General features: G+C 48.9%; 11 protein-coding genes across 11 annotated transcripts; 8 read left to right on the plus strand and 3 right to left on the minus strand.

The window, feature by feature from the left end:
• Window positions 1–81: 81 nt before the first annotated feature.
• On the plus strand, window positions 82–797 carry BDW43DRAFT_313953 (uncharacterized protein; the record flags this gene model as incomplete). The annotated part of the gene is made up of 2 exons (XM_032047700.1): window positions 82–477; window positions 585–797. 2 exons carry the CDS (start codon window positions 82–84, stop codon window positions 795–797), a joined length of 609 nt encoding a protein of 202 aa, XP_031897315.1.
• A 1,823-nt stretch (window positions 798–2,620) lies between these two features.
• Window positions 2,621–4,723, plus strand: BDW43DRAFT_302395 (protein kinase domain-containing protein; the record flags this gene model as incomplete). Its single annotated transcript, XM_032045229.1, has 1 exon — window positions 2,621–4,723. The coding sequence occupies one exon, from the start codon at window positions 2,621–2,623 to the stop codon at window positions 4,721–4,723; it is 2,103 nt and encodes a 700-aa protein (XP_031897316.1).
• Window positions 4,724–5,750: 1,027 nt separating this feature from the next.
• gel6 (putative 1,3-beta-glucanosyltransferase) lies at window positions 5,751–7,670 on the minus strand. Its single transcript, XM_032038636.1, has 3 exons — window positions 7,302–7,670; window positions 7,030–7,241; window positions 5,751–6,972 (listed from the first exon to the last, which is right to left on the minus strand). Exons 1-3 carry the CDS (start codon window positions 7,435–7,437, stop codon window positions 5,905–5,907), a joined length of 1,416 nt encoding a protein of 471 aa, XP_031897317.1. The 5' UTR covers window positions 7,438–7,670; the 3' UTR covers window positions 5,751–5,904.
• A 1,529-nt stretch (window positions 7,671–9,199) lies between these two features.
• On the plus strand, window positions 9,200–10,444 carry BDW43DRAFT_164171 (uncharacterized protein). The gene is made up of 2 exons (XM_032038640.1): window positions 9,200–9,460; window positions 9,523–10,444. The coding sequence occupies exons 1-2, from the start codon at window positions 9,333–9,335 to the stop codon at window positions 10,304–10,306; spliced, it is 912 nt and encodes a 303-aa protein (XP_031897318.1). The 5' UTR covers window positions 9,200–9,332; the 3' UTR covers window positions 10,307–10,444.
• On the plus strand, window positions 10,293–11,164 carry BDW43DRAFT_164179 (YjgH family protein). Its single transcript, XM_032038641.1, has one exon. The coding sequence runs from the start codon at window positions 10,583–10,585 to the stop codon at window positions 11,042–11,044; it is 462 nt and encodes a 153-aa protein (XP_031897319.1). The 5' UTR covers window positions 10,293–10,582; the 3' UTR covers window positions 11,045–11,164.
• Window positions 11,165–11,727: 563 nt separating this feature from the next.
• Window positions 11,728–12,152, plus strand: BDW43DRAFT_164168 (uncharacterized protein). Its single transcript, XM_032038639.1, has one exon. The coding sequence runs from the start codon at window positions 11,877–11,879 to the stop codon at window positions 12,111–12,113; it is 237 nt and encodes a 78-aa protein (XP_031897320.1). The 5' UTR covers window positions 11,728–11,876; the 3' UTR covers window positions 12,114–12,152.
• A 22-nt stretch (window positions 12,153–12,174) lies between these two features.
• BDW43DRAFT_285530 (uncharacterized protein) lies at window positions 12,175–12,917 on the minus strand. The gene has a single exon (XM_032042942.1). The coding sequence runs from the start codon at window positions 12,507–12,509 to the stop codon at window positions 12,252–12,254; it is 258 nt and encodes an 85-aa protein (XP_031897321.1). The 5' UTR covers window positions 12,510–12,917; the 3' UTR covers window positions 12,175–12,251.
• A 1,636-nt stretch (window positions 12,918–14,553) lies between these two features.
• On the plus strand, window positions 14,554–17,138 carry BDW43DRAFT_164208 (uncharacterized protein). Its single transcript, XM_032038642.1, has 2 exons — window positions 14,554–15,530; window positions 15,586–17,138. Exons 1-2 carry the CDS (start codon window positions 14,717–14,719, stop codon window positions 16,638–16,640), a joined length of 1,869 nt encoding a protein of 622 aa, XP_031897322.1. The 5' UTR covers window positions 14,554–14,716; the 3' UTR covers window positions 16,641–17,138.
• A 201-nt stretch (window positions 17,139–17,339) lies between these two features.
• On the plus strand, window positions 17,340–20,031 carry BDW43DRAFT_285534 (Sds3 domain-containing protein). The gene is made up of 3 exons (XM_032042943.1): window positions 17,340–18,056; window positions 18,177–19,206; window positions 19,251–20,031. Exons 1-3 carry the CDS (start codon window positions 17,619–17,621, stop codon window positions 19,316–19,318), a joined length of 1,536 nt encoding a protein of 511 aa, XP_031897323.1. The 5' UTR covers window positions 17,340–17,618; the 3' UTR covers window positions 19,319–20,031.
• Window positions 20,032–20,781: 750 nt separating this feature from the next.
• Window positions 20,782–23,205, minus strand: BDW43DRAFT_313960 (extracellular serine-threonine rich protein; the record flags this gene model as incomplete). Its single annotated transcript, XM_032047701.1, has 3 exons — window positions 20,782–22,836; window positions 22,894–23,079; window positions 23,137–23,205. 3 exons carry the CDS (start codon window positions 23,203–23,205, stop codon window positions 20,782–20,784), a joined length of 2,310 nt encoding a protein of 769 aa, XP_031897324.1.
• A 344-nt stretch (window positions 23,206–23,549) lies between these two features.
• BDW43DRAFT_285539 (uncharacterized protein) lies at window positions 23,550–25,018 on the plus strand. The gene has a single exon (XM_032042944.1). It carries the CDS (start codon window positions 24,133–24,135, stop codon window positions 24,655–24,657), a length of 525 nt encoding a protein of 174 aa, XP_031897325.1. The 5' UTR covers window positions 23,550–24,132; the 3' UTR covers window positions 24,658–25,018.
• Window positions 25,019–25,213: the final 195 nt, after the last annotated feature.

Consider the following 25,213-nt stretch of genomic DNA (forward strand, 5'->3'; position numbering starts at 1 on the left):
CATGAAAACAAATTCCTTAGTTTGTTCGCTTTTTGTGGGGGAATTAATCATAATTTGAAGATCCTGCTTATACATACCAACATGAGAGTGACCAACACCGTTAGATACATATTCCGCCTTACCACCTTGGCCAGGCGTCCAGAACGTTCCGTCTGGAAGGGTAAAGGGATCGACGATACAACCCCGATCGAAGTCACTGTGCATTGCCACGAAGATGACTCCCAATCAACCGGCTCCGAGATGGCGGTGAACGCAAGCGAGCTGGACCTGCATCATGGCGGCAGGAGCAGCAGCAGTAGCAGCAGTAGCAGCAGCCGCTACCGATCTCAATTGGTACGGGCCGTAAGCTGGGCCAGTGTCGTCTGCGACAGATGCCGGTGGACAGCAGAGCAGGAGCGGGAATTGGCTATTGCACAGAGTGAACTGGGGAGGTGTCAGAAAGCGTGGAGTTCGGAGCAGGAGTTGTGGCTAGCCTGTGTATGTATCATTTTCCCATTGCCTTTCTTGGCTTTTCTTCAAAGGGAAACTTATTTGCAATATTATGGACTCGTAATACTGATGGCTATCCCTTTGGATTACTTTAGGTCGAAGCCCTACAGGAAGAGAAAGAAGCCCATGAAGAATTCCTCTCTCATCGAGCGAAACAGCAGGATGACGAGCAACAACATTTCCGAAAGGCTTGGAAGAGGCGGAGATCCTCTGAAGACCAACATCCTATAGACGCTTATGCCAATCCCCATAAAGCCAACAGCAAGATGCGACGCTTACGGAAACGCAATACTGGTGGTTTCTACTGAAAACGACCTGGCATTATAATCTTCCCTTCTTAGCTTACTCGAAGAAAGAAGAAAGACAGAAGGACGGGGGAAAGAAGAAAAGAGAAAGGAAAAAAAAAATTTAAAAGTCGCTACGGTAATATGCGCTGAGAAGCTGAAAATTTCAAAACTATCATTAGGATGTGATTATTCGTGTTTTCTTTCTTTCTGCAGAGAGATTACTTTTGGCTGATGATATATGCCCTACTTCGAATATCTCATTGCTATATTCCTGCTTGTTCGCCTGGTTCCAATATGGATGGTATATCAGTATATGAATGATTATACCATGCTCTGTCTAGGGTCTGTTAAGTAAGGGACATGCTATTTATGGATAATGCCCGAGAGAGCAGATCATGTCCCACTTTCTATGAATCCATCACTCCTCGATCCACTCACTATTTGGGGGACTTTCGTCGCATGTACTGAATAAAATTCTCTTACCATGACGTATGCTAGACTCCGATTATCATGATGGCATCCCGAGAGAGACATGGTCATGCTCCCTACTTAATGTCGGTCTTGTGAAATGGAAGCTTCAAAAGCAACGATCTTGAGTTGATAAGCGGAGAGTTCCGCGGGGGAAGATAAGAGGGAATGACGGACAGCAGCAAAAGGACCAAAAATTGGTTTCTTGCAATTATAGTTCCATGATCAACAGTCAATTCTGAGGCTGTGTCCTCTAGGGAATTTCAAGAAGCATTTGGGTACTTTGTCATCTGGGAGCTTGGTATTGCCGTTGGTAACGGGTCCTTGGTCTTTGGGGCTTATCTCTCGGCCCATCCAGTGACTAATATCGCAAGTCAACCTTCTGTTAGAAAACAGTCAACTGATAAGCTCGCATATAAGGATGACGAATAGCTATCTGAACAAGGAATCTGACCTAGCCTGATGGTTCTAAACCCACTGCAGCTGACAGAAGGCTTTTCTAGACCCGACAATCATTTCGATTGGATTGTGGATTGCGACCTTGTCTAACGGCGACCTGAATAATAGGGACCGAAGTACTATTAATTGGTGGCTGACAAGGAGAATTGTTACTGATCAGGCGATTGCAACCCAAAGCAAACCAATCGGGGCTTAGGGTGTGTCCCGTGATCGGTTTATCTTCACAGTCCCTTTACAATGTCCACTCTCCTATCTATCTGTTTATCATTCGTCTATCCCTCCCCTCCTCAACATGTGGCATCTCCACTATCCCAAAGACTAGATCTATGCACTTCGCCTTAGAAACTTGATCTTCCGTTCTCCGTAATGTTTCATGAATCATTACCTCTGGTCGCCCATAATGCTCCCGCCGTCTCCTCAAATTCGGGCTAGTGTCTATGGTATGGGTATGGACTGTTCCCTTATATTTCTTTTGCTTCATGCACCATCGAAGATGAAAGCATGGACCACTCCCGGTTGACTTTAATGGGCCATTGGATCATCGTGGAGCCGTTCCGTTGAAGTTTCCCCTCCTCTGTCATACTCTATTGCCCTAGTGACCGGCTTTTTCCAATAATACCGCAGATATCCCTTGCGGTGCGCTTGATAAGCCTCTTGTCCACTAATGGTGGGTGACCCTATCCTCTTCACCACGAAGCGATATCTATCTTTCCCCCATTCAGTCACAATTCCCTTTTAGATATATTGCAGTCCTTTGTATGATAGCCACTTGGTGGCGTCTACGGGGAGAACTATATGCTTTACTAGGCGATGATCGAGAAACCTTACCTCGAACCGCCTCGAGTTCGTTATATTGGAGACCATTGCCCTGTCCCCGGTAATCCTCCTTACCAGCCGATCCGCCATGAGCGTACATGATGTCTGTCACAACGTCCCTCTGGTGGCCCGAGGACAGAATCAAGGCCACACTGTGCTCAGAGTATGTTTTCAGTCATCTGCCATCCAACGTCCTGCACCGTCTCGTCGAGCCCTTGCCTTGGGGAGAGGGTCTGACTAGTGAAACTTATCTCGACTGGATTATCTCCAAGGCGGGGAGACTCTTTCTCATTTTGGTCGATATTGGAATTCCGGATCGCATTTTTGCCCTGGTAGATGAATCATTTGATGACTCGGATCTGCCCATTGCTGCCCACAGCGTCGATCGCCTCCGCCTTTCACCAGAAATTGGGAATCCAGCTTTGGAATCCAAGTTCTTCCTGGCACAATGGCGATTCATCGTTCGCGGAATTGGCGAAGGGGGTTATGTTAAATACACGGAGAATGAAGGTGTTCCCGTGGAGCTTCTACGGACAGGGACGGCGCTCGTGAGAGAGGGCGTCGAAAAGGTCGTCCTAGCTGGTGCTGTCTGCCGAGTTTATTTGCGGACACAGGTTACAATCGGAGGGGCACCGCATTTCTTCGAAGAAGATGAGGTCCTTGAGGAGATTAGGTCGTTGAGAAGACTGTCCCATGACCATGTATACTCCATATTTGGGTCTTACTTCGTTGATAAAACCGTTTGCATCCTTTTCACAGGTGTATACGAGCGCACCCTGATCTCTTTCCTCACCGATGTTCCGCAGCACTTTAAACGTCTCCCCAAAGCTCAGCGTCGAGGGATTTTACTTAATTGGCCACATTGCCTTGCGAATGGGCTGTCATGGCTCCATACGCATAACCAAGTTCATGGGGCCATTCGTCCTTCCAACATACTCGTCGATGCTGATTACAGGATCTTCCTGGGTCAATTCGAAGCTCTCGATACCTTATTACCCCCCGTCAGAGTAGACGATGTTGAATCATATCAATATGGTGCTCCGGAGCGTTGGGTACGCTCGGCTGGCATTCAACAGACGGGGCCACAACGGACTGATCTCCCATCCGGTGGGCGTACGGCTCGGAAACAGTCAGCACGTCCGATGAGACTAAATCTATCGCTATTGAAGGGATCCCATCAGGCGGAGGACGAAGCGGTTAGCCCACGAACTGAATCTATGGTTTCCCAGAGCACAGCCATACGTGTTGGCTCCCCTGGGTCTCGGTTTTCCTTTGCCGCCTCTTCATCTTCGGGGTCCAGCAACGGGAGTGCTCATAAACGTGCTATAGCCTCGGTTAAGCGACCTATTCTATATACGCCCTCTATCACGTCTTCTAACTCGTCTGGGTCTTCTTCAAATAGGACCTCCACAGGGATAAATCTAGTCGGGTTGCCGGATACAAACTCTAGCGCGGCGGTAGTCCACACATGGGAATCACACCAAACCAACCCGGAAGCGTCAGACGTCTTTTCTCTTGGAGCGGTTATACTGGACATATTCACCCACCTCTGCAAGCGCAAGCTTTCCGCCTTTGCCCATCATCGTGGGGCAAAAAATCGAACCGCCGGTCGTGGGGGAGGTGTTGCTGATTGCTCCTTCCATCTGGATCGGAACTTGACCCAAGTCACTTCGTGGATCACTCTTTTGGATCACGACTCCAAGAAACAAAAGGACCCTATATTCCAGGCTGTTCGACCGATGCTAGCTGTAGTGCGAGACATGTTAGATAAAGAACCCGCCAATCGCCCCTCTGCATATCAAGTTGAACACCACTTTTCTGCGGCAGTACACCAACTAAGCGGAATAGCTACTCGGCACTGCTCCTCTGACTTGAGGCTTCACGTTAAAAGGTCGAGACAAAAGTTACACGAGGCAGCACATGCAACAACGCCAAGACTTACTGTTTCCTCGACATCCAGACCAGCATCACCAAGCACCCATTTAACAATAGCGGCCGCCGATTCACCCCTTGAACCAGACGGATCTATAGGGTTTACCCCTTCCCCATCGCCATCCGTAGTCGACTTCAACTCTCCTGGCTATACAGCAACCTACACCGAAAATAGTGACACCGATCAGGAGAGTAGCGGGTACGCCGACTCGGACACTGCCCCCTGGTATGACCCATCTTGGAATTATGGAATGGCAGTTGGAGATCGATAGAGATATTTGATCCCAGCATCTGCTGCTATTAAACCTCCATCGAGCTGTTCTTCTCAATCTGTTGGATGTCCATAGTGCCTCATTCTCACCAAACCGCCTGATTCTGTACTATTTCTTTTTAATTTAGCTCAATACCGCCTCAACTAAGGCCCCTGTATGACAGGGTTCCTTTTCACACCCTTTCATTGTACTTCTAAATTATTTTGCAGTTTCGGGTGGATGTTTCAACGATTCGTTCCTACATTAAGTTTATGGCTTCTCTTGCCTTATTCTTCTCACTGGGGAGAACAACACCTCTTTATTGTATGCTCTATGTTTGAGTTGGATGTATATGTTCTGTGCTATGATGAATATGAATACGCAGGGATCTTAAATGGATCTAATGGGGATATGCTTATAATTATCTAAGAATCCATTCACATGAGAATTCTTATCCCAGCCACTAACAATGTCCAAACTATTCATTCTAAATACACCCAAGCCCCAAGAGGATCCTTGGACCAACTACAGGCCAAATCTAGACAAATTCCGAAAGTAACAAAAAGCCCTATTACATAACCAAGCCCGTCATAGTATATACTCTTTGAGGGGGGAAAATTACCGCTCATTCACTGTACATAGAATGACAAGCATAGCCAGAGGTGGAGGAGAGCGTCTAAAGAGGTGAAGAGCGCATAGTCGCTTAAGGCGAGAAAAATCGGATATCCATCGTGGACGAGATACTTTTGACTCTCCACACCGTATGTTTTTCTCGTTTCCGTTTTTCGCCGCAACAAATCCCAAGTAAATTAACGAGAATAATTGGCAGACTATCTGAATCTTGTACAGTATACATGCATGTATTTGAAGTAAAATGTACTGTATATATAGCATTGATAAGGTTCTAAACTATCATGATCTAAACGCTTCTTGCTGTATATTGGCAGTGGACATGAGAGCTATAATTAGTATCAGGTCGAAGGTGTTTCTTTTAAAAGCAGAGACTGATTTGAATGAATGAACTCGTGTCTGCCAGGCGAGCCAGCACCTATTATGCTATTTTAGGAACTACCGAGCCTAAGATAATTTAACAGACGTACTTCGTGGACCAACTGGGTTGCCCCTGAGGCCGGAAACGACAAGAATAGAAGAAGGAGAACGAAGAGGAGGGCAGCGCTAGCCAGGACCATCCAGTGTAGTCATCAAAGCCACAGGGCCAAGGCACTGATCGAACACATGCATAGAAAAAGAGACACGCCGGTAAGACTATCAAAGTTGCTCATTCCCGAGGAGGTAGAAGATACACCATTGACGGCACTATAGACGTGATAGCCTGTGGGTGCAACTGAGGTCACACGTGCTGAACGGTAGCTTGGGTCTGATCCGGAGTCAGGCTTAGAGGCGGAGTCAAGCCCAGAACCGGAACCAGAATTTGAACGAAAAGCTGTCGCATCTGGGGGAGCTCGATGGAAATTCTGGACGAGGGTAGGAAGAGGTTGATTAGGATCTACGGCCCATCCACCGGGCGTCGAAGCGGGGCAGGATGCGGGCTTGATGGTGGAAGTGGATTTTACATAGTCCGATAAGACAACTCCGGTAGGCCTTAACGAGACCCATTGCGCTTTCAGGTTATGGAAGTCTGGAGCCACGGGGATAGGCTCTCCCTGGCGAGTAAAGCCATCTTGAACGGGGTTTTTGGCGGGTGGCGCGCCTGGGAGCGGACCGTAATTGATGAGGCCGTAGTCGTTGGCTTCCTGGATCCATTCGTACACAATCGAGCCAGACCAAGTGTTTGACATCTCAGGGCCGAAAATGGCAGCCTGGTCTTCAAAGGTCCGTGGCCGTGCCACGTTGCAGCCCGTTTCTGAGAAGAATATTGGAATAGGGTATTCGCTCACATGGCTCTGGAGAGTCTTGTAGCCGGATGTCTCGTAGGAAGAGCGACCACACCATTCATAGGCATTGAGTGAAAAGAAATCCAGCCGGTCCGCAGGATCAGGGCGACAAGCCAGGTAATTTTGCAGCATAGGACGCAGTTCTGCAATATCGGCTGCCGAATAACCGACCGGGATGTTCCGATAGCCCTTTTCGTTGCGGTATGATTTGATATCACACGCTGCGGCCAGGACATGCGGAGCGGCGGCCGAGCCTTCCCTAGTATTGATAACCTCGTTGCCGACAAACACCCCGGCGGTGTTGTTGTATTTTTGGAATTCATCCAACACGGCCTTATAGCGATCAAACTGGGCGTGAGTCCACTCTGGTTTGTCCTAGGAGTGCAGGTCAGCACGAGTTGTACCCATTCAGTGGTTTACACGAGGACTGACCTGTCTGATCGACGTATCGAATGTGTCTAGATCCACGAAAAGGTAGATCCCTGCAGCCGCCAGTGCCTCCATGCAGCCATCATGGTTAGCTTTGGGATCGACGTGGTAAACACGGATTGCATTAGTGCCCAGCTCGGCCATGCGAGCAACGTCGCGCTTGCATTGTGCCGTGTCAACCAAGGGATCTTCGGGAATGAGTTGATAGGCAATGCCTACAGCCAATTGTACCATATTAGTGCAAGGTCTGGATTGAAGTGTCTTGGAATACCTACCCTTTAGAAAGTACTGAGTCCCATCTTCGTAGAAGAACTTTGAGCCCACGGCAGATATGGTCTGTATGGCATTTACATGTAAGGCGTGGAAGCCTCCCAGCCAAGCAACGATGGAGAGAGTGGAAAAGGACCACATGGCTACTGAAAGTAAACCACTGTGCAGTGCGAACAGTATTGTATTCCCTCAGATGATTTCCGAGACGCACAGATATGTATGTTCCTGGAATGACAGTAGGTGTGCGTCGAAGCAATTGACAGAAATGATGTCTATGGATTTGAATTGGAAGGAGCGATCGCAACCAACTATAAACGCACTTGACAGCTGGACCATAGGAATGATACCGTCCGACAAGATTCAGGCACTTTTCTTTATGGATACTGTCGGCTGACGATGACTTCGCGCCACGATTGACGCCAAATAAAAGGCCAGCTAACGAAGAAAACATATCCTCTTTAATAGCCGGAAATCATACAATTAGGATTGTCTTCATTATGGTATCTAGCATGTTTTCCTACTCCCAGCCATGCGGAGCATTGAAGTCTTCCATGGATGCACATGCATGCCAGGGTCCTGAGATGTAGAATGACGTCGATGGCATTGCTTAGCCTTCTCTGTAGGGAAGCTGCTGTCTCGAGCATGTCACACTGGGTGATAGAGCTGAGAGTGTGAATTCCATCCAGTACCTGGTCTGAAATGTTTTGGCGGGGGTCGGGAATGGATGTAGAGGCGGGATGTTATGTGGGATGGTATAAGTTATCAGGCGAGAAGAATGTCGCAACGCGTGGAGAATGCAGACTAATGCTGGCGCGAATCGACGGAATGGCGGGGGTTGGGAATGAACACAGTACGGAGTTCTCCATACCCCGAGTTGATTTGATTTGGTTTGATTCCATTCCATTTGGTTTATCGATCTTCCTCAATGGACGTGCTTATCAAAGTATTGTACGGTCGGGTGATATCGCGCTCGGGTAGGATGTTTGATGGAGATAGGAGGACTATCGATGTACCAATCAGAAGGGCACACTCCGGAGATCCGAACCCCAATGTCCGTGTGTGCCCGATGTATTCCTGCCTAAGGCCAGGTTGATATAATTAATCGTGCTGGTAGTGCTTAAGTTCAGTACTATTAGTGACTTGTCTCATGGAGAAGTGGATGTTGTCTCTCGTGATAACTTGGAACATTGCCACTAATGCAATAATGGTCTGCACGAGGGGACTGATTGAGGGGGTCGGAATTCGATCGAGACCCTCTGAGGGCCCCACAAGGCAATTAAATTAGGATCATCTGTACTCCATAACTAAAGGCTCATTTCCATTAGGCCAACGCTATTCGGAGTGAAGCTGACTGCTAGAGTCAAAAAAAAGGGGGGGGAAAGTAGGAAATGATGAAGAGAGAGAACAGAAATCTGTTTCTCTACACCGGCCACATCAAACAGATACGGAGACACATCGGAGATGAAGGTAAAAGGAGGAGAGTCATGCCTGAGCGCGACCGAGTTAAGTAAAACGGTGACACTAAAAATAAGATCGACGAGTTGCTTGCGTGGATGACGGGTCTTCACCAGATTTGGAACCCCTTCCCGCATGCGTGCGAATTTCCCATTTTGACCTAAAAAGACGAAGGAAACTATTTATTATAATTAATTATATTATTCTTCTAAAGATCTAAATACCTTCAATTCCTCTCCTTTTCCCCTCAATCTCTTGTATTTTCCCTCCCCTCCCCCTTCCTCGCATCCTTTCAATATCCCGTTTTCCTGCTAAAAACGCGATTGCGCTGAACTATGCGATTCTTGGTTCTACCTCTCTCAACAATTTCTATGTTTGTCCGAATCGGTCGCCTTCCGTAGTCGGCGTCATCCAAAATAATATCCCCTCGCCGAAGTATTGATTACCCTACAATTGGGCGTATTCGTTCAATTGTTTCGGTTTTACTTTATTTTACTTTTTTTCCTTAAAATATACTTTGTTTTGTTTTTCCACCCTGTGCTCTCCCCGAGCTATCCTTGCGACACATACATTGTTTCAAAATGTCTAGCGGCATTGTCTCACCGTTTCGGATCTCCAGGAAGGATGGGGAGAAGCTTGATCGTAATGAGGCATTTATCGCCGTTCGAGAGCATCTGAGGCGCCAAGAAATGGGCATGGACGCCCCAAGGTATGTTTGGCATGATACCCAACCGCTATGCCCGGTCATCGCTGACCAGGCGTGACCCGCAGTTTTTGCGCCTTCCACCGCCATTCATGCTCCGATAAAGACCAGGACTCCTTCCGTCTGCATCGCGATATCATCCATACCATCCTGCTTCCTTTGTTTCTACTCCACCATCAAGCCTCCCGTGTCGCCGCTAGGGCCCTCCCTAGCCACCAAGGAGCGGAGTCGGAACGCGCATTTCGGGGGGAAGCACGCAGTGCTTATGCCTGGCTTCATTGCATCCTCACCGAGGAGCATGATTGGTACCTGACCGAACGATGCCCCGCTTGCATCGTCCTGCACGTCTTACACTCCGAGCCGACCATTCGTTTTGTGGCTGTGGCTTGTCTTTTGTCCGACCACCTGCAAGGCCTGGACTTGCTCCACGGGGAAAGCCGGCTGCCCAGTTTCGATTTTTGGCTTGAGGCGTTGGAAACAGCCGTCCGGGAGGACCCCTTCTGGGGCAGCGACTTTTGGCCCGATATCGAGTACCGCGCATGTGCATTAACCGACGGCGTCAAGCAGCTGGTGCTGCAGTGTCTGGAACTCCGATCGGCGCTGGATCGCCAAACCCACCACCAATCTCAGGCATATGATTCCAGCGCTCACTTCCGTCGTGACTCGTTGCGGCAGTCAAGCCATCCAAGTATGATGAGGTCAAGTGCTGCATCCCGAATGATGGTGGAAGAGCAGAAGCTCTTGTCCAAGATTGCCAGCAACCGATGCATGCAATCACACTGGAAAGATCGGCCGCAGAGAGTTCATGTTCGCAGGCACGCCGATCCCCGCAGAAGGTCGGTGACTTCTTGAGCTCAAGTTGCTTGTTCTAGATTATCTAGAGACTCTAGGTGAACAAAAAGCCAGTGCCCCTTGGTGATTTGCTTGCGTTGGGGTTGTTAAAGTCCCGCAAGCCAGGCCAGTTCGGGTTAGCCTCCGATAGAATTGGAGATACGAACTTGTGACTCATTCCCACAGTAGTCTTCGTATCTTATAAGCAAGACCGGGAAGATCGGGAGCTGGCCCATGATTAGCCTCCCTTAAAGATATCCCACCGCACTTGGAAACTATTCAAACAATCTTACGGAGATGACCTCGAACACGGTCCGTGACATCTCCGCCTCAGGCACACTTAAACAAGCCTATGCGACATCATCGCCGTTCGAGGAGAAAATCGGATATTACCGTGCCGTCCGTCACGGGCGGCAGATCTTCGTCTCCGGCACTACGGCCGTCGACCCGGCGTCCCCCAGCGATGCTCCTCAGATTCTTTTCCCTGGGGACGCCCGCCAGCAGACACGTGCGGCTCTACAGGAATGCATTCGGGCCGTTCAAGCCCTAGGCGGCAAGGGTGCTGAGGATGTTGTGCGTGTGAGGATGTTTGTGAGTCGGCACGAAGACTGCACGGCCGTTGGGGAAGGGTTTACTGAGGTTCTGGGACGTGCAAGCCGGCCAGGGGTAGGAGCGGCCGCGACAATGATCGTGGTCAATGGATTCGTGGATGAGAAAATGTTAGTCGAGGTCGAGGTGGATGCAATCTTGGAGGATTGAAATGTTTCATGCGCGATGCATATCGTTCAAATGTAAATACTAGAAACCATCGACTCTCTAGAGTGTTGAATCATAGGAGACATCCAATCATTCTATTCGAGCTGGCACACCTTAACTCAAAGCCTTAGACTGTCCCATTACTTTCAATTGGACGAGCCCTGACAGTGATGAAACGCTAATAATACCCTTTCCCATCCCCAGAATTCGTCAACCAAGAAAATATAACCTCAAGGTCAAGGAATGTCATCAATGTCTTGTTTACCCCCCAGAAAGACAGGAAACTCTAATGGAATCCTTCGCCCTCCCGGTAGACAACAAGACAACGCCTACACGCAACCCTCTGTTTACCTGAGACAAGTCATTGTGGAGACACGGCAAATCCGAGAACAAGGATATTGTGGGCAATCAGTTGTCTGCTACTTGATAATACTTCTCACCCACTTGCGATTTACTACTCTATTAATATATTCAATTTCCGGAGCCAACCCTCAAGAAGCGAAAACTAGCCCCAATCCAATTATCACCAACCACTAATCTACCGATAATAGTGAGTGGAGATGAGTCTGGATGTGGGATGTAAAATAAGGAAAATCCAAATGTGACAGGGATTTGGCCCGTTGAATAATTAATTTATTATCTTCGAAGTTAAATTTGACACACGGCATTTCCCTGGTTGGAGTTTGTTTGAGGATAAGGAGGGGATCATGTAAATCCAAGAAAAAAAGATTATCGATGGAAAGAATGGCTTGGGTACATAGTTCCTTTTCTTTCCTTAGGAGGGGAGATTAAAGAAATTAAGGGGGGGGGAATGGTATTGTGTCTGTGAGAAAAGATGGTGGTTGTTTTTGCTTTTCATTTGATGAATGAACTCAATGGGAGAGAGGATTATGTTATCTTTTGCTTTCTTTTTCCTTGGGCGTGTGGATTGTCTCTAAGGGGGATGCCTGCTTCTCTGCTCTTTGTATTTGGTTTGAGTTGTTCAAGGATTTCCTGTCTATGGTACGGAGTACACTATCTAGGCACAGTACTTGATTTTATGTACTCGGTACCTGTTCAAAAAGAGAACTAGAAAGAAACCTTCTGACAGGGAAAGTAAGCGCGACAAATTATATAACAAGTCTCTTCCGGTACTTACCACAAGTGATACGGAGTTAGTATAAGCCCCCAGAAGTTAAACTGCATGCATGTTGCCCAAAGAAGCCAACGGTCAGAGTATACATACAACTTGTACTTTTCTTTTTAAATTTTTTACGGTAGTACAACAATCAACAAAGAACAAAATCAGCCCAACAGAGACCCGTAGAATTGGGAATTCGAGGCTCAAGAGAAAGGAAACAAACAAAGAAAGAGAAGGAATAAAGCGTGGAATCCCCGTCTCCGGCTCTGCAACGTTCACTTGCCTGAAGGGGTAGGTACAAGTTACATACATACATGAAAGCCCTGAGTCTAGGGCTGGACTACCCATGGGACGTCGTGTACTGTACTGTACTTATGTCCTCTTGGCTTTTCTCTCCTGTGCATGTAGGTTAGTAAACAGGGTAACCATGGTCAAATGACAAGGCAGCCCAATAACCATAAGGCGGTCAACGATGGGACAGTGAGCAAAAGGCCAGATCAAGACGGATCTCTTCGGCAGCACGGAACAAGAGTCTAGGCGTCAATCCACCTGCAAGCGGCAGTGGAGACTTTGATCGGGCGATGCAAGCCATTGGGGGATTGACCCAATCAGAGCCGGCGAGAGCCAGAGCGGGGGTGAATGTCGACGTCAATAATTCTCAATTGTTTTCTGGGAAGGACAAGACCAGATATACAGATGTGGTCAAAAGGAAAAAAAAGAAAAAAAAAGAAAAGAGAGAGAAAAGAAGAAGGAAAAGATTTGCTTGAGAGGACTATAATACTTTAATTTTTAATGACCACTAATGTTGCCTTTCTTTTCTTTATACAATTTTACTGCTTTTCTGTGGCGCACCGACTAGTTGAGTTTGCAATCGTCGTTGTTATATTGGTCTTTTTTATTCGATGGATTTGAGGTTTTGGGAGATTCTAGATTTGAAGTGGAAGGATGCTGTGGCAGATCAATATGTAACTTGAGTCAACCAATGAGTGTTTATCATACAGCACCTTATTATCATCCTGAACTTTCCAACTTCCAGGGAATACCCGGCAGAGGTGTATTTATGCTTTTCCTGCACAGGATTTGGTAGTCAGTGTGCCGAAAGCCTAGTCAAACTATTCCACATGCTATTGACTTGTGTCCATCTGACCTTCTCTTAAATATCAACGCGGGGAGAAGGCGATTGGTTCAGGGATTATTTTCCGCCTGGGATTGTTGGTTTGACGAGATTGAACGAAACCTGGTATCAGTTGGGACTTCCCCGGTGGTACAGTCTAGTACAATTGACCTCCTGCCCTTCTCTCATGACGGGATCCAGAGTGGTGGGAAAGAGCAAGGTTACTCTCTGTACCCGATGCATACAAGACACAACTTAGGTGTCCGTCAAGGGTCCAGACAAAGAGAGCAATCCAGATCCGGACGATCACCTAGCCTTCCTCCTCATGCCACAAAAAGCTCACAACTTATTAATCCTAGACTTCGTCGCAATTTCCCGAACCACTTGACCAGTACTCGAACATTCTCCATTCCCAAGGGTCCATCACATCCCAAGACCAAGTGAGGCCAGGAAGTGGGTCTCAGGCTTTGGGAGGCAAAAAAATCTGATGTATTTCGATTGAAAGGTCCGTGTATTTCCCGTTACAGTATCGTCACCTTGAGTTGGACGCTAAGCCCCGATCAGCCACTATGAGGGCCTAGACAGGTCGGCGGCCTACTAGGGGTTAGGCGACTTGCAGTGTGTGCGTTCTCCATAATTAAACACCGGTCTACAATAGGTTAAGCATGGGCTCAATCAGAGAAGGAGGAGGGGGAAACCAAAAAGACGGAGGAGAGAGAAAAGTTATGCTTAAATATTTCCAAGTCAAGAGGCCAAATTAATTACTGGTAAACATAATTACATGTTAATGCACAAGCATTCGATGCCTCCGACCGGACCTCGTGTCATGGATTCCCCAATCAGGCCAAGCCCGCCCGGTCTAGAACGCCGGTGGAAAGTCGCAGCCCGAGGGACAGACTCTTCTTCTTGTTCGGGCTGTCAAGTCTCTTGTGTCTGGTCTGGCCTTTTCCCAAGCGTCATTATTCTCCTTGTGAGCCGCTGGCCTGACGATTTTCCTTCGTCTTCTTTCTTTCTTTTCCTCCCTTTCTGGACGGGTTCTCTTTGCTTCCTTTTACTCTTCTTTTCCCTGTTTTCTCTCACTCCCTCTCCCTCTCTCCGTCTCTCTTCCTCCTAATCTCCCTCTTTCCCCACTTTTCCCAGTCATCACGATCCCATTACCTCCACATTCTCTCTTCCTTCTTTACCTGGGCCTCGTCCACCTTTAGTCTCCCTCCCGCCCGTGTCCTTTCAACCCATCATTCCCCCTCTCCACCAGTTTCTCGCTCAACCTCCAACCTCACCAGACAACGCTCTTTGACTGAATTTCACCACCGACAAACGGCTTTAAATGGTATCCGGGGCAATTTATCCTTGACAGAGTAGCAGTCTTCGCAGTCGGGTTTAACGAGTACTCTTCCGGTTGTCTCGTTCCCGACCTCGCCAAGTATCCAACGCAGACTGGATGTATCAGCCACAGTGCCATGGACCGTATAGGCCTGCAACTGTGGTGCGAGATAACTCTGTCATGCGTTCACCGTATACCTTGGACTCCAACTTTTCCTCGAATTCCTCATCGTATATGTCTGGGGAATCCGGCTCACCGCGACAGGGAGTCGTAACCCCGTTGAACAAGCAGAATTCATCTCAACTAAGCCCAATATCTCCTCAACAACAACGACAGAATCCCCCCTTTCTTCCGGACTCGGGCTCCAGCCGACTTAAGCGGCGAGCCTCTCAAGGTTCACTCCTAACGAAGCCCTCTCCCGTCTCTCGCTTTTTATCAAGAAGCAACGCATCTCTACATCTCCCGTCATTTGAGCATCTCGGCCTCCCTCCGAAGCCGAAGCCATCCGGTCGAGTCGAATCGCGCATCCATTCAGCTGATTCTCGTCTTCGACTTCATACCACTTCTGCGGCGTCGAGCTCGCTGGCGACTCGTGCACCCCAGTCCACATCTACGGTGTGGAACTTGGAGGCCAAAGGCGACTACCCCACTGCTCCCCCAACACCCCCAGAAGACGACGAGTACGTAGCGTGGAACCCTCGATCCAGAATGTTACTTTTTGAATCGCCTTTGAACCGGGAACCTGGGCCAATGCCCATGGATGAAGGCCCTAATGTAGATGGCGCGGCCAGAGGTGCCGCCTCGGACGGTCTAAGCAGCCCATCCGACCAACTCTCGAATGTGTCTCCTTCTAGCTCTGGGAGTCCGGGCTCCTCTGGGGATATGGACTGTGATCTAAATTCTTGGCTAGGGAGTGGCATCGAAGCGGCTGGTACGTCATGATCCTGGAAATTTCGGAAATCAATATACTCACACTTCTCTAACAGTGTCATCTTTACCTTTTTCATACAATCGCGGTGAAGCTGTCAAGATTGTTTCTCAAATGCTTCCTTATCCCTGCACAGCAAATAAAAACGCAGCAGTCCCAACGAACGATGATGTATTCTCTTCGCTTATCCAGGCCGTCCAACGCCGCGTTCACAACGGACAATCGCCATATATCAACATTACACATGCAGTTCCCGAACAATTCAGTCTCTCAAATCTTCCCTACTCACCTCCTAACACCCCGCGGTCTTTATTCTCTGCGGATGATTATTTCAATTCGACTGTGTTCTCGAGTGCAGCCGTGGTGTCCGCTTACCATGACTTCCGGGGTGTGATCCAGGGGAAAACCTTACGCTTTCCCATGCCGGTTGTTCCTCCGTTTAGTGTACACCTCTCGGTCTTGGAACGGTATCTTCCACCATCGTCGGCCCAAGAATATAAAGATCTCTTCGCTCCCGGCCGCCCGTCATTTTTGGTCGATCGGATGAGTGAACTCTCGCCTGAAGGTGGGTCCTTGCTGTTTATTTACCCGACAAGAAGAGGTGGTTCAACGTTTAAATCTCAGTATCTGGGACCTATTCTTGATCCCTTGCTTCGGCAGCTAGTGGTGGTGAACGAACTATCCGCGGACATAGGCCGCTATCTGGGAAAGCTTTCCTCTGTCAGCCACATGGAAGACTTCGATACGATGCGTAACAAACTCACGCAACTGTGTTCTGATCTCAGCTCGTCGACATCGCAGTTCACCATTTCCGATGCACGCAAGGGCAGTGCCCACCTTGATCGCCGTACATGGACCGAGTGGTTCATTCACCAGGAGAGGACTCGGATGAAGGAAGTCCTCAGCCTTTACTGGCAGAATGGCCGCCGTCTGCCAGCAGCGAAGGCTGCCTCAAATATGTCCACAAATTATCTTCTAGAGGACAAAGAGGTGACATCCGCCATGTTACTAGGAGAGATCCTCGATGGCATTAGAAAGCGACCTTATGGCGAGGAAACTGAGCCTCGCGATGGGATCGAACTCGGGGTTTTCGTGATTCGTCGGTCCCACTAAAGTTTGCAAAGGCGACCGCAGCCGCCTATCTTACCTTTTTTTTTCTCTTATTTTTCGCTGTCGCCTTTTAATCCCCCGTTCATTACTTTCTCATCACGTCAGTTTTCCTTGGATGCATCATGGCGAATAAAATGGGAGGAACTGGTGAACATGGTGGCGTCTACGGTTGTCGGGTCTGGACATGACTTGTCTTTCTACGTGGAAAGTCCAGGGACATTAAACTGCATTATCTTATTGGATACGGAGTACAAATACCCAGCATGTTTGTTTTATGGTGTTTGCTTTATGTTTAGTGAAGCGGGATGATCGGCATCATTGCCTTAGATTATGGATATAAATGATCAAGTTCAAGTGAAGATACATAAGTATGGACGATACATACTCCATTGTCAAGGGCAATCCGTAGCATTTGATTCGTTTATGGTTGGTGAAAGGTATCATACTACCCGTGACCAATAGCAGATAATAAAGTAGTGATCTAAAGGACCATCAAACGCGGTGATACTATTTACCTTGAAACTTAAAGTAACACGGGTGACATATTTCACTCAATTAAAAGTCTTCATCTCAGTAAAATGAGGTACAGACAGACAATAGAAAATAAAAAGAGGAAATATACATCATGTATTGACCTTACTAAGGTTTTACTCCAACAATATTTAGAGAAACGAGTCACGCCGAGCGGTGTAAAATGTTGCCGGCACTATACTGCATCGGGTCAGCGGCTGGATTCCCGCTTTCTGCTCATCACCAGTTTGTGTTCGTCTCACTACAGTTTCTTCTCTTGTCTCTACCCTCTAATTGTTCTTTATTCATGCTTCCCTCCAAGGCCTCCTTTCTGTTCAGCTACTGCAACAGTGGCTTTCCCTCAAATTTGCACCAACTACTACGCTGAGTGATCATCTGCTTCGCTCAACCTCTGCTTTCCTCTTACTACCTCCTCACTTTGCGGCCAGCTAGTGTAGGCCTGAACTGGTCATGGCTTACTCTCCTGCACCGGCATCACCTGTGCCTGGCGGACCTGGTCCAAGTTTGGTAAATAGCTTACACTCTAGAGGCCGATCTGCAAGCCCACCGACCAGCGTGCCGATCTCTAAACGAGACAAACGGCGCAGTGCGCTGCAAGAGCGCCTACAAGACCTCACGGCCTCCTTCAGCCAGAACCGGGATACCCAGTTTCGTCAACAGCTCCATGCCTTACAATGCGATATGACCCTCATCAATAATGCCGATCCGTACTCGCCTGGTCCACTTCCAGACTCGGCGGAAGAGATCGCGCAGTTAATAGAGACTACTGTCGGCGGGGGAAAATTCGCGAAAGAAATGTCGAGTCTGGCTGGCATGTGGTATTCGCGCTTCGTGCAGGAGGTAAATCACATTAAAGCTGAGACTGATGCAGATTTGGCCATGCTGGTGGTGAGTGTCTCCCCCGTTCTTTGTCACTTGATATTTTACCCACGTCGTTTTGTTTCCATAGATTTGGCGCTTGCCCCCGCCCCCTTGAAAGGTTGCAAATGCTAATCGCTTCCGTATCAGCATCGTCATAACAGTAACTTGGAACGGTTTCAAAAGGAATACGCATTTCGCGTTCATTTTGCTGAGGAAGAATACAGCCATCTGTCCGCCACCCTGCGAGAGCGCCTTGTACAGACAATTTCGGGCAAGAGAACTCGTTTGATGCGCGAGAAGGAGCAGCTAGATATTGCAGATACTAATGCCCTGCTTCTGCACCCCAATCAATTCAGCATCACCAATCCTGCTAGCCCTGGCGGAATTCACGGGAACCGCAAAACCCGACACACCCGCCACCGTGTCGATCTGGACGAGCTAGGCAATGGTATTTTGGCGGAACACTTCAATAAGAGAAAGAGGAAGGCTCCTGAGGAGGACGTTGGATCTCCAGTCCGGGAAAGTGGCTACACCAATCCGGCTGAACGTGCAAAGGCCCAGGTGGCGCAACAGCAGCAAGCCCCATCCTATTCCATTCAATCACTCTTCACAGAGAAGGAGCTAAGTGCTCATGCTAACCAAGCCCATGTTGCCACGGTTCACTTCTTTTCTACCTCCAAGCGTGCCGATCAGCCGTCCGGTGCCGCAACGAACGGCAACAATACCGATGCGGAAGACGCGTCTGGGGCCGATGGTACGGAAGACAATGGCACTCCTGCAACCGATATGGCGCGGACTGCTAGCCAGAATTTCCACGCTACCCGATCTACCCGCGGGCATGGTAGCCATGCACTCAACCCACTCTCCGAGCTGTCGGATAAACCGGCCGTTCGCCCTAACCTTCCCTACAATATCCTCGCCAATTACCATGCGCGACCCAGCAATAATGGCGCTCCTCCGCTGCCCCCCTTGATGAACGAGGAAGTCGATGATGACTGGGCCAGAATGGATCGTCTCCACGCAAAACCAGCAGGATACGTAGATAAGGGATTGGTCCAGCTGCTCGTGGAACCAGCCCCCGCCGAGATAGACGGGGTTCCGCAGAACCCGCACCGATTTAGCATGTTGCATCCTGACTTCCCGCCCGACATGGGCATACATCTGCACCCGATCGAAAGTGGGAAGACTAGACCGGAGTACGGCAGCGACCGCGCAAAAAAGACCAGAACCGGATAGATGCTCGGCCTTGCGACTCTTCCCTTATTGGCGTTTATATGATCATGACTTAGAAATTCACGGGTAGCGGGAGAAGCTATAATACCATGAAGGGCGTTTGGAAAGGCCATTGGATGACTGGAGCGGGACGGAAATTGCCCCTCATTTTTCTTTTCTCGATTGTGAATTGGTAGGAGGATCCCTTTCTTATTTTCCTTCTCTCTTCACTTTCGTCATTTTAATTCCGGAGTCGAGTATTACTGTTTGGGGCTAGTTTTGTTTTATTAAGGGCTTTTGAGATAGATTTGACTTGTATCTGGTTCATGCCAGTCTTGACAAATGTTGGAAATAAAGGTATGAGATTTGCAGTATGTACATCAACAAGCTGTAAGAATTCAGTTTGCTCATAATGCAAACCATTGCGTTATCATTGACTGTCATCACTTGATTCTGAAGTAGTATCACATAAATCTGTATGTGAAAGAATACACCTAAGTTCCCCTCTCAGTATGCAAACTTCTAAAAACTACCTCCTAGCAATACCCCAACGGCTACTTGACATAACACAATATTTTCCTCTCAACCATAACGCCAAAGGAAAATACATAACCAGAAAAGGAACTAGCCTGCACAAAAGTCACTACTATTAATTATACCCCAACTGGATCTACATATATGATTCAGTTACTTGAACTCTTAACATATCAAAACTCTCTCTCTCTCTTTCTCTCTCAATTTCTATTTCTGACCCCGGCCCATATTTTTGTTCGTTTGTTCCTTTCCTGTTTCCACCTGCCTCCTTACCTCCTTGTCACCTCCTCCGACGGCACGACGCTTGCGTTGCATATATGACTTAGTCTAATGTCTCATCCCGGCCCAACATATCACCCTTGCATATCCCAGATACTAGTCCGCCTTAGATCGTACATACATCCCGGGATAATATTATCTAGGTTTAAATAGCATGGTCTTTCCTTGCCTATGTCGGTCGATCGAGCCCGTAACGAGAAAGAGTTTATTTATGGTCTTTGTTGTGTTACTATTTTATGTTATGTTAGGTTATGGTATGTTGTGGATGGGACATTCTCTGAGTCTGGGCGACTTTGGTGCGTGTGGACCGTGCATGGCTATGGGTCTATGAATCTATATGCGATATATATCTGAGTTGATGGTACTTGGTGTATTCGGGGTTTTGATAGGGGGTACTACCTCAATTCTTTGTATAGATTAGGATGTTGACTCTGTGCTCTGTGGTATGTTTACTGCTTCTTGGTATAATCAAAACGAGCCGCCGAGAAGTGAATTGTACTATTTGCACAACTGAATTTCCGAGAATATGGACAGCAGATCACAGCAGGGATTGGCGGGTGGAAATCCGAAGGAAAGAGAAGAAGAACTTAATACATGCATTTACTGCCCACTTTCATATCCAAGTGACTTATATCTGCCACAGCCTATTAACAGTCTGAGAAGCGGGAGTTAAGTAACATTGTCCTGGAAAGCAATTTCAAAGAACAAACAGGAAAAAATATTATGATCAGAAGAACACGCTGAAGAGAGCGGCGACTCCCACGGCCAGCCAGAAGCTGGTAAACACGGATCCCGTGGAAGCACTGTTAGAAAGGGGAGGAGGGGTCTGAGTGGGCGACGCCTTGGCCGTGGAGCTAGGACGCTGGCTGGACACCCAGGTTGACGACGCTGAGACCCAGGGGTTCGGAATGCCTGACGAGTGACCTGGGGATACACCCGTTGGGGCAGGGCCTGGAATCAAGCCGACAGTGGTTGAGTGGCCGGAGGTGCCGGTGGTAAAGGTAACCTGGGGCACGGTCACTGTGTAAGTTGAGTAGGTGATGGTCGTGGCAGGAACCGCTGGAGCAGCAGTGGGCTTCGGCGGGGCGCTGGTGCCGCTGCTGCCTACAGGGGCAACGCCCGTTGGGGCGGGAGCGGGGATCAGGGTGATTGTGCTCGGAACACCAGTGACAATGCCGGGGTTTCCAGGAACCCACGCAGCACAGATACCAGTGAAGTAAGACAACGCGGCCTGAATCTCCTCTTTGGATGCACCCCACGCCTGAATGCAGCTAATGACTTTGTCCGTGAACTCGGGGTTGGGGCAGAAGCACCCGGGCTCCGCGTTTGATTTACACTTGGGCAGAAGAGGGAGCCAGGTGTTGATACACTTAGGCACCGAGTTGGGGCACGAAGCGGATGGAGCGGGGGAAGAAGGAGCCGGAGCGGCGGGAACAGAAGATGTAGGAACCGGCTTCACGATAGCGCTTGATGTCTTGGTCAAGGTCGAGACGGTAGTGAAGACGGACGTGGTTGTAGAGCCACCAGAAGTGATGGTAGTAGTTACAGGGCAGGTGGTCACAGTCTCGTATGTAACAACAGTCGTTGCACCCTGGGCTGGGGTAGTAATAGGGGAGACACCGGTAGGGGTTGGGGTGGCCGAGCACTTGGTGCACACAGTGGAGGTCGAAGTCAGCGTAACGGTGGACTGGGTCGTGTAGACGGACGTAGTCGTGGAGCCACCAGCGGTAGCAGTCGTGGTTACTGGGCAGTCTGTCACGGTCGTATAGGTAACAACGGTCGTGGCCGACTCCTCGGGAGGCTCTTCAGGGGAAACATCAGTCGGGTTAGGAGAGGTACCAGTAGGAGTGACGATAGGAGTACCGGTCGGAGTGCCAGTAGGGGGTGTAGCAGTGCACTTGTTGCAGACGGTAGCTGTTGATGTAAGAGTGACCGTGGACACAGTGCTGTAGACCGAGGTGGTGGTGACACCGCCAGAAGTAGCGGTGGTGGTCACCGGGCATGTGGTCACAGTTTCCCATGTCACCACGGTAGTTGTAGACCCTTCAGGGACCGAAGAAGATCCACCTCGGCTGGTGGGAAGCACTCCCGTGGAAGTACCAGCAGTGCCTGTGGGAGCGGGGCTGCTTGGAGAGGAACCCTTGGAGGTGCCGCCAACAGGAGAGCTTCCAGTAGGCTTCACAGGGGTCACGGTGGGGGTGACCGGGCAGACCGTGGTCGAGATAGCAATGGTGGAGGTAACCACCGTGGTCGAATCTCCGGGACAGTTGGTTACTGTCGGAGCACAACTGGTGATAGTGACCAGGCTGGTGGTGTACACGGTCGAGGTAGTCATGCTGACAGGAGTGCTAGGAGCAGGGGGTGTGGCTGTGACTGCACCAGACGACGACGGCACCGGAATCAGTGGAGTAGACGAATGTCCAGTCTCTGTTGGACTCGTGTGGTGGTGAGAGGGGGTCGGGGTCTTCTGGCCAGGGGAACAATCGAATTCGATGTTCTGGATGCCCAAGACTACTTCTTCCACGGCAGCCTCCTCAGCTAGTTCAAATCTGACGGAGCTGGCGCCGCCGCACTGGTCGTTGGCGATAACATTCCCCTTCGGAGAGCAGGGAGCCACATGCTTGCAGGAAGAACCATCCGGCATGTCATAGATGATCTTGATATCAGCCTCAGCGGCGGTCACCAGATGAAGTTTGCTGATGGAGAAGGTCTTATCGCTGCCCGAGGAGATCTCCGGAGACGTCTCGCCGTCCTTGGAGAGCTTTGACTCAATACATTGACCCTATGGACATGAAGTTAATATCAAAGATATCGGTGTCCCATGATCTGTTCCACTTACGGCAAATCCGCCGCTGATAGAACCACTGAAGCTACTGCTGAAAGAGAACCCGGAGAATGCGAAGCCAGAAAAGGCCGAGAATGAACCAACGGTAAGGCCAGCCCAGTTGAATCCACCCCGCATCTCATCAGAGCAGTCATTATTAGTGTTGTCCGGGCTGGTATAGCAATCATCTGTGCCCCACCACTAGAAAGTGATCAGTCCGAAGTTGCGGCGGGTCTCTCTTCACACAAGAACACTTACTGCGCCCTCGGGATGGGCCTGGGCTAAGGCCAGGAGAGAAGCGAGTGTGACTGAAGCAACGATCCTCATGGTGACTGAGGTCACTGACCAACAGTGAAACGAATAGAGAAGAGATCAAGAACGTAACAGACAGGAGCGATGATGAGTTAGTTCAGTATTATTATCCTTGGCCAGCAATAACAACAACACCGCAAGAGTTAGGTAACGAAAGACGAGAGGGGGACACCACAAGTAATCCCACAGATAAACGAGTGGATTGGATATCAAAGAGAGACACAATAGCACAACAGCAGCATCCAGAAGAAAAAAGAGAGGGAGAGACAAGAAATAAGAGAAAGGATGGGATTCAAAAAAGCATTTTCGGGGAAGGGGCATCGGCTTCTTTAAAGATCCGGGGATTCTCTTTCTCTCTATTCATCCTGAAATTCTATTCGATCCATGAAAATAATAATAATTATTATAATAATAATGTGATGCCAGTAGAAATCCAAGAAAGCCTTTTATTTCTATATTTTCATTTTCTTTTCTTTTTGATGCCACCCAATAAAGTATAAACTGACCGGCCAATCAGTGGCGGCGCTAGTGCAGGTACCTGCAAGACACGACAGGGGCACTCCACCAATCACGGTCGCCCACCCAGGCTGCATTATTTCCACATGTCCTGCCAATTGCCATGATTCAAGGGATGAAGGAATCTCCATGAGGTGGTATGCACCCAACTCCTGATACATGCTTACTCTCTTGAAGTCCAATCATGCTCGGAATCTGGGACTGAAAGACGAAACAATAGCGAAAGGAACAAGATCTAGCCGTGGAATGGAAACGGTGATGATCGCTGGACGGCCGCCGGATCGGCAGAAGGTGCTTCCAGACAGGGCCCAGTCCCTGATGCAAAAGAAGAAAATAAAGAAACAGAAGCAGAAATAGGGAAAAGAACGGGAGCCGAGGTGGCGAAGCGCTGAAGCGGCCTGGAATAAAATTGACCACCAAGGGATCATGAGAAAAAAAAATATTAATGTGAAGTATCGGGTGATAGATCGAAGGTCCCCGTTGTGGAAAGAGAGAGAGACGGAAAGGGTACAGTCCAGACCTGGAAGGACGTATGGATGTATATGCTGTACAAAGGTCACTCCGCGTCAATTATCAATAGTATCAACAACTGGTTGCCCGTGCCCCTCCCCACTTGGTAGCAATGTACGTGCATTGTATTCTCCCTTTTCAAAGCCCTATTTCCTGCAGAAATGCCGTAATGATGGGCACAGAAACATGATGGTTCACAGCAGGGCCAGAATGGGCGACTGCAAGTACCCCCCACAGGGCGTCTCGCTGAAACGCAACCAGTCTGAGAAGTTTACCAACGCCTCTAATTTCACGGGAACTAATTATAGGGTTGTCGGTCCTTTGACAAATTCTATGCCTTCGGTCTCACCTCGCCCCCAGCGTCAATTAACCGCCGGACCGGACGAGGAACCACCCAAAGAACCGTTAAGAAACTCTCTCGCTGCCATTAGACTTCAATAGGTAAAATCACGCTGAAATAGGCAGAGTGATGCCAGCTAATGAATGAATGAAAGAATGAAACCCTCCAAGGAGAAAGGAAAAGGGCACAAAGTTCGAACCTACAGGCAGGGTCTCTTCCCCATTCAGGATTAGGGCGTGAACGAATCAGATGATTACTGCATCAGCCACACGCGGTTTGGAACCTATCAACTATCTCTTCCCCCAAGGATGGGGCAGCAACAACATCCACAATTGTCGAGGGGGGAGGATGGTGAAACCAGCTAGGAACTTTCTTATTCATCATTAGAAAAATGACCTCGATGATGGAATGCGGTCTTCCCATTCGATCGGTGTTTGGCCCAGACAAGATGTTGTACTGCCAATGCCCTCCTGAGAGGTATGGTAATGCATCATTTATGCTCCGGCAGCGTAGCACGAGATTATATACTAGACACTTCTCCAAACGTAACTTAACCGACTGGGCCATTCAGGGCGTTTGCCATGTCCCACTATGCTGAACGGGTCGATGGGTTGCATCCAGACAAGCCAAGAGCAAGTGCGGTGGCTTGCATGGGGT

This window comes from Aspergillus alliaceus (assembly GCF_009176365.1).
Source record: "Aspergillus alliaceus strain CBS 536.65 unplaced genomic scaffold BDW43scaffold_42, whole genome shotgun sequence".
Taxonomy (NCBI): domain Eukaryota; kingdom Fungi; phylum Ascomycota; class Eurotiomycetes; order Eurotiales; family Aspergillaceae; genus Aspergillus; species Aspergillus alliaceus.

Coding starts and splice junctions, on each gene's coding strand:
- BDW43DRAFT_164179 (XM_032038641.1), top strand. CDS start 10,583: ATGACCTCGAACACGGTCCGTGACATCTCCGCCTCAGGCACACTTAAA.
- BDW43DRAFT_164171 (XM_032038640.1), top strand. CDS start 9,333: ATGTCTAGCGGCATTGTCTCACCGTTTCGGATCTCCAGGAAGGATGGG. Junction 9,461..9,522: donor ATGGGCATGGACGCCCCAAG/GTATGTTTGGCA, acceptor CGTGACCCGCAG/TTTTTGCGCCTTCCACCGCC.
- BDW43DRAFT_285534 (XM_032042943.1), top strand. CDS start 17,619: ATGGCTTACTCTCCTGCACCGGCATCACCTGTGCCTGGCGGACCTGGT. Junction 18,057..18,176: donor CAGATTTGGCCATGCTGGTG/GTGAGTGTCTCC, acceptor CTTCCGTATCAG/CATCGTCATAACAGTAACTT. Junction 19,207..19,250: donor ACATCTGCACCCGATCGAAA/GTGGGAAGACTA, acceptor CGCGCAAAAAAG/ACCAGAACCGGATAGATGCT.
- BDW43DRAFT_285539 (XM_032042944.1), top strand. CDS start 24,133: ATGAGAAAAAAAAATATTAATGTGAAGTATCGGGTGATAGATCGAAGG.
- BDW43DRAFT_285530 (XM_032042942.1), bottom strand. CDS start 12,509: ATGGGTAGTCCAGCCCTAGACTCAGGGCTTTCATGTATGTATGTAACT.
- BDW43DRAFT_164168 (XM_032038639.1), top strand. CDS start 11,877: ATGGTGGTTGTTTTTGCTTTTCATTTGATGAATGAACTCAATGGGAGA.
- BDW43DRAFT_164208 (XM_032038642.1), top strand. CDS start 14,717: ATGTATCAGCCACAGTGCCATGGACCGTATAGGCCTGCAACTGTGGTG. Junction 15,531..15,585: donor GAGTGGCATCGAAGCGGCTG/GTACGTCATGAT, acceptor CTTCTCTAACAG/TGTCATCTTTACCTTTTTCA.
- gel6 (XM_032038636.1), bottom strand. CDS start 7,437: ATGTGGTCCTTTTCCACTCTCTCCATCGTTGCTTGGCTGGGAGGCTTC. Junction 7,242..7,301: donor GACTCAGTACTTTCTAAAGG/GTAGGTATTCCA, acceptor AATTGGCTGTAG/GCATTGCCTATCAACTCATT. Junction 6,973..7,029: donor TCGATACGTCGATCAGACAG/GTCAGTCCTCGT, acceptor CTGCACTCCTAG/GACAAACCAGAGTGGACTCA.